Source organism: Stegostoma tigrinum, chromosome 14 (assembly GCF_030684315.1).
Source record: "Stegostoma tigrinum isolate sSteTig4 chromosome 14, sSteTig4.hap1, whole genome shotgun sequence".
Classification (NCBI taxonomy): domain Eukaryota; kingdom Metazoa; phylum Chordata; class Chondrichthyes; order Orectolobiformes; family Stegostomatidae; genus Stegostoma; species Stegostoma tigrinum.
This window is the reverse complement of record NC_081367.1, coordinates 55,183,164-55,199,433: the sequence shown is the minus strand read 5'-3', so window position 1 is coordinate 55,199,433 and position 16,270 is coordinate 55,183,164. Positions and strand designations below refer to the sequence as shown.

The 16,270-nt window shown below is 40.2% G+C and overlaps 1 protein-coding gene across 3 annotated transcripts in view; it reads right to left on the bottom strand.

Moving 5' to 3' along the window:
• tp63 (tumor protein p63) overlaps positions 1-16,270 on the bottom strand; it is a 145,696-nt gene that overhangs the window by 16,077 nt on the left and 113,349 nt on the right. For all 3 annotated transcript variants that reach the window (XM_048541787.2, XM_048541788.2, XM_048541789.2), the window contains 6 exons: positions 14,228-14,414; positions 12,165-12,280; positions 11,498-11,607; positions 9,981-10,117; positions 9,028-9,113; positions 8,022-8,146 (listed from right to left, as the gene is read on the bottom strand). In XM_048541787.2, the coding sequence (XP_048397744.1) occupies positions 8,022-8,146; positions 9,028-9,113; positions 9,981-10,117; positions 11,498-11,607; positions 12,165-12,280; positions 14,228-14,414 (761 nt within the window). The remainder of the gene's footprint in view (positions 1-8,021; positions 8,147-9,027; positions 9,114-9,980; positions 10,118-11,497; positions 11,608-12,164; positions 12,281-14,227; positions 14,415-16,270) is intronic.

The window sequence follows — 16,270 nt, the reverse complement described above, 5'->3', positions numbered from 1 at the left end:
AAGAGGTAAGCCAATGATAAAGGCCATCACAAGAATCCACAATAGTGTAGTCAGTGGACGTGAAACAATGACTATGCCAAATTGACACTCCTTCAAATATATTGGGTGCTGTACCTATCAATGATTTTACTCGCCATACACGCCAGCATGTCCGATTTCAAAATCCCAGAGTGACTCACTCTTGGAGTGACTGGTTGCAAGCTATCATTTTGCTTATCTAAACTGTAAGGCAGCAGCATGAGTAATCCATGCATGTAGATTTCAGAATCTTCTTTTTTAAGATATGGGCACCAACTGATTCATCACAATCAAATCTGAAGCTGCACACACTATGAGCTTGTTTTTCTACAGCTAGTTCTTTTTCCCCACACTATGTCTCAGACACTGCCCCACTCCAATAAATAAGTTGATTCTGGGATGTGATTTTGAATGCTCTGAACTGAAGCATAGCTACCATGAAAAACATTTGTTGTGAACACTGCAGTGATCGAATCCAAACAGGGGATGTCATCTCTGGCCAAATCAGACGAATAAAACTTTTCATAAATCTGCAACTTACTCAAGTTTCACATCACTGAGCAGATTAAATAATTAGGATGCGAAGAAATAGGAATTTTGATGAGAAACTCTGATATAACAACAAAATTGAAGAATTAAGAATGGTTGATGATACCAGGAATTAAGGTTCATCCTCTTTGAGAGAGATAAGGGGTTTATGGGTCAAACGGCCGAGGCTGCTGTCGTGTTATGAAACAACATCCGATGCAATAAAAACCATCAAAGTGAGCCTGTCAATCAAATTACAAACAGGAAACTCCTGCTTTAGAGCTTGATTCTACCAATAATATTACCAAAGTGCTAAGATATCAAAGTTCTGCAAAAATCTGAATTTCAAGCAAGTCTTTACCTTACAACTTGGCAAGCTCCTTTCCATCCATTCATACACAAATAAATCCCAAAGATGGGTTGGTAGAAGACAAGGATTTGGGGGGAAATAAGTGGTTGGGAGCAATATTAAAAGCTCAAACATCGCCCTGGTTGCTGTGACAGTAATCTGCAGATGTTCAGAAATCTGTAACAGAACAACTGCTAAACGTCAACCCCAAAATGAAGAGGTTTGAGTTACATCGGTGCACCAGTTGGAAACCATTTCAACCTATATATTTCAACATCATCCAAAAAGATTGCTACACATTCTACTTGTGAATAATCACTCAGTGAAAGCGCTGTTATAAGGGCCAGGCGTATCGTTTCTAAATTCCAACTGCTCTGTTAAAAATAAAAATTAGCAAGTCTCTGGAATTGGGACTACAGAGTATTTTGGATTTCATCATCCACTTTCCTTTATTCATGGAAATATGGTTTTTGATGCAGAGTTAAAATATGGGGGAAGGGCCAGTTGCTTTACCCGTGGTACTATTCGAAGGCAAGTTTCGTTCTTTGTTTACAGGACAGGAAACTACCAAATCTGTTCAAAAGCTTTCTACTCTCAAGCTTGCACAAAACTTATGCCACCTAAATGACAATGTCTGAACAGACAGGGGATTGTCCTATTTGTCAAGAATATTCATTTATCATTTTACATGAGTACTGCATACGACAAAACAAATTCTGTACCCTTATTTGATTATGTGGACAGAGTCGAATTTTTTAAAAAAAGTCTTTTTAGGAATTGGTTAGTAGTTTAATTGAAAAAAAGCGTCATAGGCATAACAGAGGGATTCATGATCACGAGTTGTTTTCAGATAAAGCAAGGTAGGAATGTATGGAAAACTGGACCAAGCTATTTTAAATTCACACATTCTGCCCTTCTACTTATATCATTAATTCTCATGTCTACATTCAGAATGTCTCTATAAACTTGTCACACTGCAATTCCATCTTCCCACCAATGTGGCATTTCCATTAGAAATGTGAACATGAACATCATGGAGAAGGTTCACAGGAAGCACAGTTTGATGCAAGATTACTAATTCAGTGATGTGGATGTATTTTAGAATAGTATTCTGCAATCGGCACTGTTAGTTTCTGAGTGAAGGAATACTCCATCCCAATATGAAACATGACAGGCGTGGAAGTCACAGCATATTTCAGGCAGCTTCAGTATCTCAAAGTGCAAATTACTTTCATCTGAAGAATCCCCTAATTCCTGAATCTTACATGAGGCAAACTTGTTTTGTGCATTTACATGGCTAATTTTCCTTAGAATGTGGGCCGTAGTGACAAAGTAGCATTCACTGACCGCTCCTTGTTACACAAAGGGATTAAAATGATAGGTGTGTATCCGCAAATGAATACTTAACACAGTTAAGACCATAATATGTAGTAACAAAAACTTAAATAGCAGCTTCCCTAGCTATTGTTTGATGCCAGCCAGAGATTACCAGATTGATTGAGTTTGAGTTCACAGGTTGTTAGTAGGATTCAAACTCATGACCTTGCTAGTTCAGAATCAATACCACTTAGTGATCATACATGTTCTATCAGGGAAGTGGTCACCATGTGCAATGCACTCACTGGAATGGAACTTAATGCCACATCAGATGGAGTGCTATAGAAATAACTGCTTACAAACTGTCTGTAACAAAGATATGAAATAGTGAAATCAATAACAAGCGCTAACTGACAGGTGTCAGTAAATGCCAGATGTCCTCTTGTAGCATTTGGGAAAATGCAGGCCACTTCATATATCCAATGAACACCAGGTTCTTGTGCCACTTGAAGTGGAACATGCATCCCTTTTGAGCAACACCAAGTCGGTTCTTGGGTCTTTCCCCTTTTATAAATAATGGAAGGTTTGAGCTGTGCTCTCTTCGTTCCACCCCCCTCTTCCCAGGTTATGTAAGGTGTTTTCAGTCTGTACACAATCGGATGTTTTCTCCTTCATCAGCAGCTTTTTGCCACAGTTTGACTCCAAGTGTTCGTTTGGAAAGCAGGCCTTCAGCAGACTGGAGAGAGGCACCGGAGAAAAAGACAGAGACAGAGAAAGAGAGAGAGAAAGAAAGGGAGAAAAAAAAATACAATAAGGATTGACAGTTTTAACTCCTCATCTTAGACTTTTCTGTCTTCATGATTATGACAATTTCTGTGGAAGAGATTGTGGATTTGAATAGATTTATTTGTATTCAGAATCACTGAACTCGTAAATAGGGCATGATCAAACAGACAATGAAACTGGCAGCAGGAGTTAAAGGGGATTTAATCTTCTAAAACTTGATTCAGCCACTGATATCACTGTGCAAATCCTTTGTTTCACCTATCCATAGCCCATAAAATGCTGTCAACCAAATCACTTGGTATCAGTCCCCCACTGGCAAGATTTTTGGATTATAGTTACCTATAAACATCTCAAAATGGGCACCAGGTAATTGTTTAATGAGTGTATAACTTATACTTGCAAGTCTGACAGTCAAGGGCCTCAAATGCAGTCAAAAAAGAAAGATTCCATTTGACCTCAAATTTTGAGCATTTTAAGGGGTATGGTATTAAAACACCTAGTTGCTGCATAAAGGCTAATTTGCATTACTCATGAGTATTACTTTTATTTGCTACTTTAAAATAAAATGATGATAAAGGCATTTAAAATGGTACCACTGTAAATGAGTATATTGATAAGTGCATCACTGCTGGATGACAGTACCAAGGAGCACTTTAAAGAGCATGTGAATGGAATTGAAGTACAGATCAGCTATGATCTGATAGAATAGATGGATTAGGGTTGAGGGGCTGAATGGCTGTCTTACTATGATTTCCCAAGAATTAAAATTTCCTCAAAAAACTCCATGGGTACCAAGAATGGAATTTCGAGACAATTTATCAAGACTGTGCACAATCCCTGAAGTAGAGTTGCCTGTATTCCTGGTAAAATAATCTGTCAGTTACCCTGTCCTAGGATGTCCAGAGGTATCCACATCATTATTTATCTTAGTGCCAATTTCAGGCTTTGATTGCTTTATTAGATAAGGTTATAACTGATTCATTAATGTTGTACTTTCAAAGCTGGAGAGGGTTCAGATGAGATTTACCAGGATGTTTCCAGGAATGGAAGGTTTGAGTTACAAGGAAAGGCTGAATAGCCTGGGAACTTTGTTCACTGGAGCGTAGGAGGCTGAGAGGTGACCTGATAGAAGTCTGCAAAATAATGAGAGGTATAGATAGGGAAAAAGACAACTACCATCAACTCTAAGATGGGGAATTTCAAGACTGGGGGACACATTTTCAGGTGAGAGGAGACAGCTTTAACAGGAAATTTTTTTTACACAGAGTGGTCCACGTGTGGAATGAACGTCCTGATGAAGTGGTGGATGCAGGTACAGTTACAATGTTTAAAAGACATTTGCATGGATACATGAATAGGAAAGGTTTGGTGGGAAATGGCCAGGTGCAGGCAGGTGGGATTAGTTTAGTGTAGCATTATGTTCAGCATGGACTGAAGGGTCCATTTCTGTGTTGTATGACTATGACTGGCCAGTGCTCCACAGCCTATATTAGAGGCAGTAACTTTCTCGGCAGACAATGGGGCTGTTAATTTGCATTCCACACTGGTTACGGGTCTTGAACCACATTATCAATCCAAAATTCTGGTGACTGATTACTGCAATATCAAGTGTTAGTAAGTTCTGCTTAACATGTTACTTCAAAAGATCAAAGTGATGAGAATCTCACTGAGCTGGGAAAGTGAACAGTTCAATGTTTAAATGTATACAAATTAACACAAAGACATGTGACTGTCAGGCTTCAGGAAAGAAATTATGGATAAGAACTATACACTCGCACCATGGAGTAGTCCAGCTCTCAGACTGTAGTAGTTAAAGGATAAGGTCATCACCAGCATGACATCATAGACTGGGCATTAAAGAAGAGCTTGTCACACACAGCGTCTTAACATTTTTAAAAACAGAATATTCAACAGTCTCCATTAAATAGATCCTGCAAAACATCTGCACATGGTAACATTTCTGTATAAAACTAATTTACTACCTTCATAATGAATCAGATCAGTATACCTGATGGATTGCGGAGCGTGATTTACAATATTGAGTAATTATGGAAGGAAAGGTGGTTTGGACTTGTTTACTGAACTATTAGATGGAGCACTGGGGAAATGATACAGGATGGTCAGTATTCTGGAATGACAAAATGTTCATCCCATCCTGTGGACCAGAAAGAAACCTAAAAGCCACGTAACTCCAGTCACAATAATCAAGCCGTCAGGCTGCTTCTAAAAATTGTTTCTGGCACCCCACATACTGCTCCCTTTGGAGTAATTGACAGTGAAAGACCCTGACTGCATAAAACTGCACCGGCAAAGTGAATAGCAAGAGGAAGCCCTGCTCACAGCTGCCTTAGCTCTCAAGGCCCATTCTTTCTCTTTCTGAATGTTACTGTTTTCACTTTTATGGACAGACTAGTCTTATAGAAAAATAAACCACAAAGGGGAGGTATATGGCAGATGGATGAGCATTTGAAAGCAAAGGAATGCTAATAGATGAGGTCAGGTACCAACGTGATCTACACAGATTTCAGCAAGGCATTTGACAAGGTTCCTCATGGTAGACTAGTTAAGCAAGGTGAGATCACATGGAATACAGGGAGAACTAGCCACTTGGATATAGAACTGGCTCAAATGTAGGTGACAGAAGGTGATAGTAGAGAACTGCTTTTCAGACTGGAGGCCTGTGACAAGCAGTGTGCCACAAAGATTGGTGCTGGGTTCACTGCTTTACGCCATTTTATATAAATGACATAGATATGAACATAGCAGGCATGGCTAGTAATTTTGCAGATGACACCAAAATTGCAACAGTAGTGGACAGCGAAGGAGGTCTCTAACAGTACAGTTAGATCTTGATCAGATGGGCCTAAGGGCCAAGGAGTGGCAGATCAAGTCTAATTTAGATTAATCTGAGGTGCTGCATTTTGGAAGGCAAATCAGGGCAGGGCTTATACACTTAATGGTGAGGTCCTGGGGAGTACTGCTGAATAAAGAGACCTTTGAGTGCAACTTCATAGTTCTTTGAAAGTGGAGTGGGCAGGTAGATATGATAGTTAAGGCAGCATTCGATATGTTTGTTTTTATTGGTCAGTGCATTGAGTTTATGAATTGGGAGGTCATATTGCAGAGGCCAAATTGGGAGGTCACATTGGTTCAGCAGATCAGTGTTTCCAGATCAAAACACTGGAAGCAGAACAGCCAGTCACACAGATAGCAACTTTAAAGGAATAATGACAGACTAATGAAATGTCATGATCATGAAGACAAGATCAAAAGAAAAGTGATACAAGCACAAAAAAATCCATGGAAACCCCCAGTAAGAATAACATCTTAAAACAGTAAACTAAAGAAAACAGATACGTGAAGCTGGAGATATGGTGCTGCATATCAATACATTTTAGAATTTCTCCTATTATGAATGCAAGTTGATAAAAACAATTATGAAATTCTAAAGACAAATCCAATCTTTCAAGATTGCTTCATTCTCTCACAAACTTGGTAGCCCAGGCGCAGGCTCAAGCTCAAACAGGTAAAGGCACCTCAGATTTCACTACCTCATACTGAGGTAGTGAATGAAGATATAGGAAAGCAGCTCAACTGCAGAACCTTTTTGCAGAGGTATGATGGAAAAAGGAGAAAGAAAAAGTGTAAATTACTGAATGCTGGATTTTTGTACTGTATTTCTAAAATACACAAAATAAAATAGTGCTGCACAGATGAAACAGTTGCAGAAAGATTAAATATTGGATTTTGTTCACTGAAATGTAAAAAAATTCTACTGGATTGTTGTGGCGTTTGACAATCTTAAATGATATGTATTAACGATATATCATGATCAAACTTGGGTAAAGCCTGGAGGGGCCTCCTCTCATAACCATAGTTTCTAGCTCCATAACGATGCTTCAGGTCAACCTGCACTGACCCCTCAAATGAATTTAATGGCCTTTCTATAATAAGGTGCCCAAAACTTGACCCTGTTCTAACTAGCCAAACTATTTTTGCACGTAATGGATATTATTTCTTTCTCCTTGCACGCTGTTCCCTGAAGGGGAATTGAAGGATCCTGTGGTGTGACAGCTGAAAATCTGTCATCGTTGATAACCTTTTTGAGCATTAAGAAATCCATTTCATATTATTACATCATTTTAACATATCCCTCCAGTACAATCTATTTCACACTGCAGTGAGATCCCTTTCTCTTTAAAAGGAGAATGGTTTAAATATAAACGTGTAACAAAAACTACTTCCACTTAATTTGGTCTTGTGGAGATCGCCATTTTAAAAAAAATTAACTGGTCTCCATTATCTAGAATTGTGGTCACTGTGGACAGTAATTAACTTTCCCATACATCAAGACAGGGACTAGCTGGATTACAAGATGATATGGTAAAGACTGATCAAGCCCAAGCGCAAACATGAGAGGGATAAGGTAGTGACCTAACAGGGATTATGAAGGAAAAACTTAGACTGTTTTATTATTCCATGCTCTATTTAATCCTGACCAGTTACTAGTCATTGTATGTAATCCTAACTAATTATTTCCTTTTCTAAGAGGTTGTTCATCACATTTCTTGGTGGGAGAAAACAGAATGACTGAACACATTATTTTAATCAATGAAGTCCCTGCTCTTTTATTGAGCAAAGATTCTGGAACTCCATTCCTGAGGAGGATCTGGTCTCTCTCCACCAGATGGTCTGAAGTGGTTCAAGACTCACGATCATTTTCACAAGGCCAAATGGAGATGGGTAATAAATTCTGGCCTAAACAATGACATCCACATATCATTAAAGAATAAATAGAAAATACCGAGAACTAGCACAGAATTTAATGCAGCTAATGACTTGTCAGGCTCAACTGACTGGCCTGATAGTGGTTGGAATACTTGAATGGATCACTGCCAGATGTTATCCTCTCTACAACTGTGTGGAGGTTGTGCTGATGCATTAAACCATAGAAAGTCAAAAATTAGGGCACACAAAGAGGTCATTAAGTCCAGTGTATCTATATCAGCAAGTGTTAACTTACTGTTTCTGCAGCAGATGCTGCTGTTGTTGCCTGTAGTTTTCAATCGTATGCTGTGGCAGTAATTGCATCAGTTCCAGTGACTCTTTAATTTTCAGCAATACTTCGTAAGTCTCTCGTCCTCTTATCTGAACATCAAGAAAAATGTAATTGGTCAGATACAGAGGAGGAACAAGTGACAGTTACACTTACATAGTACCTTTTGCAGTGAAAATTTGCAGGTCTCAGGATAAAGACTGAAATTTGGTAACTGATGAATGGTGGATTGATCAAAAGATTTGGCTGTGAACAGGTTGCTGAAGGTTGACAGAGGCAGCAAGAGGGATTGGTTTTATGGAAGAGTTCTACAACTTAAAAATACAGCAGTTAAAGGTTACCTCACAGGTGACATAGCAAAATGGGAAAAGATTTGGGAGGCTCAGAGGAGTTTAAGCACAATAGAGTTAAAAAAGATGGACACCATTAAATAAGTATATCAAGAGTAGGTAGGAAGGGGGATAACAGCTTGTCAGTGTCAAGGTTTACAGGCTTCATTCTATTTGTTTACTGAGGGAATTCACATGCATTGGGATTACGATAAGAGAATTTAGAAATAGATATATGAAAAATGATGCACCTTTCAGCTCAAGTTCCCTAATAACTAAAATTCATGACATGTAAATCAAGGCATGTTTTTGCATTGGGGGTGGGGGGGCAGGAACTGTGAAAACCAGAGAGCCTGTGCATTTAGAGAGATATATGTTTCAACACCATGCCACTTCAGTGAATATCAGAACTGAATAGTACCATAATACTTTGGGCATAGAAATTCCAGCCAGTCCTCGGAAAAGACAATGCAATATGGCAATTAACATTTTAGAACTGCTCCAAAAAGTTGACAAATACTATGGCACGTTGTTCAACAAAGTTGGCTGAAACAGTACTTCTTCAAATTGGCAGTCTGTATATTTCCAATCAGTTGGATTGTAAATTCTAGAGGAGAAATTCAAGTAAAAGTTTGAAAACCTACTGGCAAATAAAACAGCTCCTCATCGCCAGGTCGTCGTTTCTTATTGGTGATTGAGGCTACCTGGATCCCCTGATTCACATGACGGACTGTAAGAAAACATTAAAAAGAACTATCTTAACAGCCTGATTGCCAAACGCAAGTGAACATCAGCATCAATATCATTCACTCACTTGAACTGGAATAGCACTGATGGCAAAAATCACCTGCTTCCCTGACTTCTACTGTTCTGCCATTACCGCGGCAAAGGCATAGATGACACCCTGCTAACGCATGTTGATGTGGTTTTGTTGTCCCTCCGTGGTTACAGATCTGGAGCAGCCCTGAAGAAATTCCAGGGTTTGGTTTTCACATGGTGGAGAGAAGTAAAAGTCTGTGGAAAAAGTACTGGGACAAGGGAAAGACAGATTGTACACAGTATTTTGTTTGCCTCTTCTGCAGTTGTTGTTTGTCAAAGTTTTCATTGAAGAGCACTGTCCTTAGCAGTGAAGCAAAGCACTGCCACACACTGTAATGTGGCATCAAGATCTAGTCCCGTGTATGCTACCTGGCTGTCACAGTCAGCTACCAAGTGAGGACTGTGTAACTAAATTATAACCCCACCTCTTTAAGAAGAGCTCTTTCATGTGTGTCTCTGTCCTGTGCTTTGAGATCACTGGTCACAAGTCATCAGTGTGTAGAAATGAAAATGTGCAAAGAATTAAATAGCTATGTCACACACTTGCAGCCAAGGTTGACGGGTTTGTGTGGAGCTGGTGAGGGCTGATGTGATTGAATAGACTGGGTCAGTAGAGCAATGGGGACTCTCCAACAGTTCTCCATAGGACAGTGGGTAATAGAAGTCAAAACTCATCTGCAGCATTGGGATAACCACCTATACAAATCATGATAGAGTTGTACCAGTCCAAATCCAAGGGACAGGCACAACTTTAAAAGGAGCCCTAGTAGTTACTTACGCCGCTTGCTAGTGTCGACACCTTTTGTTCCTTCTGTCACTTGTTGTTTGCGTATGCTGTCTTCATCTGCCTTGCGGTCACGGCCAGGACAAGCGCAAATACGAGCTTCAAAGCAACGCCGGCCAAGAACCTGACCACTAGACACAACAGGATGAAACATTAACACATGCCATTAAATTAAAATCATAAGACCATAAGACACAGGAACAGAATCAGGCCATCTGGCATATAGAGTCTGCAGTGCTATTTGATCATGGTTAATTCTATCCCACTTTCCTGCCTTTTCCCTGTAACCTTTGATCTCCCTACCAATCAAGAACCTAACTAACACCATCTTAAATACATTCGATGTCTTGGTCTCCATAGCTCTAAGCAGTAATGAATTTCACAGGTTAACCACCGTTTGGCTGAAGGAGATTCCTCATGTCAGTTCTAAAGGGTTGTCTCTTTACTCTGAAGCTGTGCAAATGGGTCCTAGTCTCTCCTACCAGCGGGGCCATCTTTCCACATCCACTCTAACCAGGCCTCTCAGTATCCTATAAGTTTTAATCTGAAACCTCCATGCCGTTCAGAACTCCAAGTACAGTCCAAGAGTCCTCAATCATTCCTCATCTAACCCTTAATGTGTTTCTTCTTCTTTGGATGAATTTTTGCTGTGCCTCCCGAATTACTCCGAAAAATTCCTGCCATTGCTGCTCCACTGTCTTCCCTGCTAGGCTCGCCTTCGAAATGACTCTGGCCAGCTTCTCCCTCGTGTCTTTGTAGTTACAATCACTCAATTGTAATACTGTCATATCCAATTCCAGCTTCTCCCTCTCAAGCTGCAGGGTGAATTCCATCCTATTACGGTTACTGATACCTTGGGGTTCCTTCATCTTAAGCTCACTAATCAAGTCTGACTCATTACATGCCCATAATTCCAGAAATGGATCCAAAACACTTTATGATATACAATTTAGTTGCTATGTACAGGAACCAACATGTTGGATTGACATTTATTATCCTCTAGTACCTTATTTGCATCTGATTGTATTCCTATAAAGAACCTGGGGATGTTTTAATTCCTTGAAGATGCAGTTGGGCTGATTGGACAGATAGAGTATGGTACAGAAAATTGCAGGTGGCATGAATTCAGAAACCATTGGACAATGAGGATACCACAGTGAGAGAATGAGAAAAGTACTATATTAATTCACTGTTCTTGCCATCAAAGTTTATAAACAGCATGTATAAATTATCTCTTTTTACTGGATCCGTCTGTACAAGCTAACCCCTATAGGCTGCATGACAAGTCAATAATTTGTGCACCTCTACAATTGTTACTTTAAACTGGCTGGCAGCAACTGGGCCATTTCCATTTTCTATTCCCTTTGTCCAGATAGCTTTGAGATGTATTTTGGTATCAGAATAAAGAGAAAAGACACTATTCGAATAAAAATGGTGGGAGTCAGAGTGTTGTGAAACTGTGTGTTTATGTAAACTCAAACGCAAATCTATAAGGAGACCATACTACTTACTCCCTGTTTTCTAGGGTGACAATGATGAGAATAGGACGCCGGTTCATTCCTCCAACACAGCTGCTGTTACACATGAAGTTATACAGGATTGTGGTGAACTCAGTGCCAACCTGGTTTAAAAATTGGTGAATAGAAGAAAACATAAAACTGAAGTTTTTCTGTACAATAACATATTACATCAAAAACCTGCTAATACTGAGACCACTGCACAAATTTTGTAGCTCCACTGAACACAGTGTTGACAAGTGATTTGCTGGGCTAACACTGAAAACTTGTTGACAATTCTAACCTTACAAATAGGTCAGAGGAAGTGATAGTGCTTCAGTAGCCGATTCTTATCGGTTGAATTTGCTTTTCCATCTCAGGTAAAATGGGCAAACGACTCACTGGGGCAGGGTGTAAAAGGGGCAAGACGACTCACCGAAATGGAGTAGAAAATGTGCTGAGGTCTCAATGGGATAGAGTGTAAAAAGGGCAAACAATTCACTGGGCAAAGTGTTAGAAAGGTGCTCAATGTGCGCAGCTATAATCGTTGAAGCCATGTGAGCAACACAATCCCAGAGACAGTGAAATAGTCAACGCTGATCAGTGGTAGAATATTTCCTGCTCACTAGTTCTATATTGCTAATTAAATTTGAAATAAAGAAATCAAGGAGATATACCTTACCTGTGGTGGTTCGTAAGGCACCATGACACTTTGCCTCCCAGTAATTGGGTCCTCAACATACTGGGCATGGCTGCTTCCCTCCACTCGGATTAGGTGGCTTGGTGGGGCCACTTGACCTACAGAAACAATGTTTAGTTAAGAGAGAGTGATTTATTCATTCACAAAATCAAAAACAACGATATTTCCCCCACTGCTCAATTATTACATCAGGAAATCAAAAAAATTACAGCAACAGATTTACGAGAGAGGAATACTGCAGATTTGTTTTATTCATTCACATGAATGACAGCATCACTGGCTAGGTCACACAGCATTTACTGCCTATCCTTAATTACACAAAAGCTCATTAATGGATAAAGGTCAGCCTGAGAGAATCAATAGCTGTTAATGAAGCCACATCTCATTTTCTGTTGGAGACCACGCAGCCTTTCAGAGCTCAGTATCAAGTTCAATAATATTTGTTCCTGAGCACCTTGTGCCAAGCCCTTATCCTAATCGCCACACATCAGGCCTTGACACTTGAGCTGTTACCACAACCAACCCATTGTCAGCTACATCTGGTCCCTATTAGCAGCTGTTGATTCTTCCAGGCTGACATTTATCCATTGCTTTGTCTGCCTAACTCCTGTTCACTCTCCCTTTCAGGGTTCCATCTCCACTGACTGTTTGTACTTCATCCTTCCAACTGCATCTCATCTTCAACAGGCACCCTTGCTGACCACAATCAGCTCTAAAGGTGGTCAGTGGACCTGAAATGTTAACTCCAATTTCTCTCCAGATGCTGCCAGAATTGCTGAGATTTTCCAGCAATTTCTGAGTGGGAGCCTGATTTTATTGATTAGTAGTGCAGTAACAATATTATTAAAGCACTCTCTCCTCCCCAAATTGTCAAGTAACAGCATCTGTTGCAGCAACCCTTAGGTGCAAACGCACTACAGCCAGTATTACATGCATATAGGCTGCAGTTCACAATGTTACATCTTGCAGGTATGTGACATGAGGTTGGATGTTGCACATCCATAAACAACTGTGTCTTGAAATAAAGTGAGCTTGTCTGAAATACAATCTCAACCTTCTCCTCAATGTGAAGAAACCGACAAAACCCACCAACTCCCAGTTACACTGGCAGCATCCAACTTATGGCTATCAACCTACCAATCATTTTTAACCATGGATCTAAAGTATTGGTTCTCTGCATATTGTTCTGATTTGGTTTAACAAATACTAAAACTGAGGAGTGCTCAAGTAGTGTTCAGCTACAGGTCGAACCTGGCAACTACATTCAAGAAAATTTAAGAGGCTAATGTTTTGATTTAATTAGGGTATGATGCCTTGGCTTTTCTAGTTTTCTGTGCCATCCTATGAATAGAAGCCCTCAATTAACTTTAATAGGTGGGAGAATATGAACTTGAAAGCTCAGAAGTAAAAAGCTATTGCCAAAATTACAGTCTAAAGATTCACCATACTGTTAACGAACATTTACAGATCACATTGTATCCGATTGCAGACAGAAAATGAGTACAATATGACACTTCACTGACACCAAAACCTAACAATTTGAAGATTAGTCAAAAAGAGTGAGATCATTAAATCATTTTTTGGTTATCTCAGTTTTGGTGCAGCATTGGTAATGAGCTATTTGACCTTGCCTATTATTGAAAAAGCCTTAGGAGTAGGCAACTTTAGTAGTTAATCACCTGTAGCTCTCCGAGTAATATACACGTATGGAGTCTACAAAGTGAAAGAAGGCAACACAGACATTCATGCAAAAGATTCAAAGTGTATTATTCTAAAGCACATCTAAAACTGCATATGAAAACCTAAATCACTTCAGCCTTAACAAGGCATTGTCTTTATGATAGTGCATGTTGATTAGAGATGAAGAGTCCTTTATCAGTCAGCAAGTTACTTGAAAGTGATGTGATTTTTGTGGCTCAAGAACATACAGATAAATGCAAAATGTTGGTCTATCAGCTTCCACTTGTTCCTCCACATCCCCTTCTTCCCCTGGAAGCCCTGCTCCTTTAAGATGCTGATACTTAAGGACAGTTAGGTAGCCTTACCATCATTGAACTCTCGACTGAGCTCATGATTTGGGCATCGTTTCACCACTTCAGTGACATGCTCTGCCTTCTTGTACACTGGCATGGCCCGGATCACAGCTCCTTGTGGTGGCTGTGTCATCACTTTGATCTGAATGGGACATGTCTTGGCAATCTGACAGTACAATTTCTTCAATTCTGGAGAATACTGGTAGAAACAGGAGAAACAGCATTGAGCTCGGGGTATACATATCAGCAGTTCACTCACTTCAGTTTTTGAATGTCCCCCTCATTGTATTTTAAGTGACAGCCTTAATTTGTCACAGGTGTGAATAACATGAATATGGATTAGCAAGTTACATTAGAAATCTTTCAAGTTTAAGTAAATTCTTAAACATGGATGAGCTGAATCTTGAGGGGTGCACAACACTAATAGTCAATTCTTATAGCTGCGGTTTATATGGAAGTTTACAATGCATACCACTGGTATTGGAAGCTCACATCACTGAAATAATCAAGGCGGTTGGTTGGGTTGGTATTACAGTCAGGTAACATGGTCCAATTCATCTATGCCGGCAAAGTTTCCCAAATTAAACTAATTCCAGTTGCCCGCGTTTGGCCAATATTCTTCCAAACCTTTCATATTCATGCACCTATCCAAACATCTTTTAAATGCTGCAACTCTGCCTGCTGCTACCACTTCATCCAGCAGTTCATTCCATAGAAAAACCAACCTCTGAAAAAGTTGCCACTCACATCCCTTTTAAATCTCTTTCTCCTCGCACCTTAAAAATATGCCCTCTAGCTTTGAATCAATAAACGTGGAGCTGGAAAAGCAGGTTAGACAGCATCCGAAGGGCAGGGAAGTCAACGTTTCAGGTCAAAGCCCTTTACTGGGACTGATGAAGGATTTCAGCCTGAAATGTTGACTTCCCTGCTCTTTGGTTGCTGACTGACCTGCTGTGATTTGCCAGTTCCACATTTAGTGGCACTAACTTGCAGCATCTGCAGTCCACACTGCCTCCTCTTCGTCCCTTTAGTTTGAACTTCCCCACCCTAGGAAAAGATCTTTGCACATCACCTTATTTAAGTCCCACATGATTTTCACAGAATCACAGAATCCCTACAGTACGGAAACAAGCCCTTCAGCTCAATGAGTCCACAGCGACCCTCAGAGCATCCCACCCAGATCAATCCGCCTATAACCCACCTAATCTACACATCCCTGAAAATTACAGGCAATTTAACATGGTCAATCCACCTAGTCTGCACATCTTTGGACTGTGGGAGGAAACTGGAGCACACGGAGGAAATCCACGCAGACATGGGGAGAATGTGCAAACTCTCCACAGACAGTCACCCAAGGGTGGAATTGAATCTAGGTCCCAGGTGCTGTGAGGCAGCAGTGTTAATCACTGAACCAACGTGCCGTTGCCACAAGCGTTCTTCATTTTTATCAGTTCCCTGGGACGGTCACCTCCATTGTGGCCAAAATTCCAAATGCCAACATAGCCTATGTAGCAGTGAGTCATTGTCAACACTGCAACGGATACTGGCTGGCCAAGGTATACCAGGCTGGTCTAGCCTGGAAATGGAGCACATACACTAGCAGAGTGCTTGGATCATATACCCTGGTGTGCCTTATATTTGTGTAACCTAGTAAAGATCATAAATTGGTGCAATCTTCTCAATTGCATTGTGCATTTGCAATGCATTTTTGTTGCCTAATTAGAAAGAGGTACCAAAATGTGTCCAAAGGTTTCTTTTCAGACATGATTTTATAAACCTCTAAGAGGTTACCCCCTCAACATGATGTGCGCCATTGAAAAAAAAATGTCCCAGCCTACCTAAATAGCTCAAAACTCCCATTCCCGACAACCTTATGGTAAATCTTTTCTGAACTCTCTCCAATTCAGTAATATCCTTCCTGTAACACAGCGACCAGAACTGTAGCAGTATCCCAAAGTGGTCACACCAACTTCTTATATAACCTCAACATGACATCCTAACTCCTACGGTAAAATGGTCTGAGCAATGAATGCAAGTGTGCTAAGCAACTTCTTA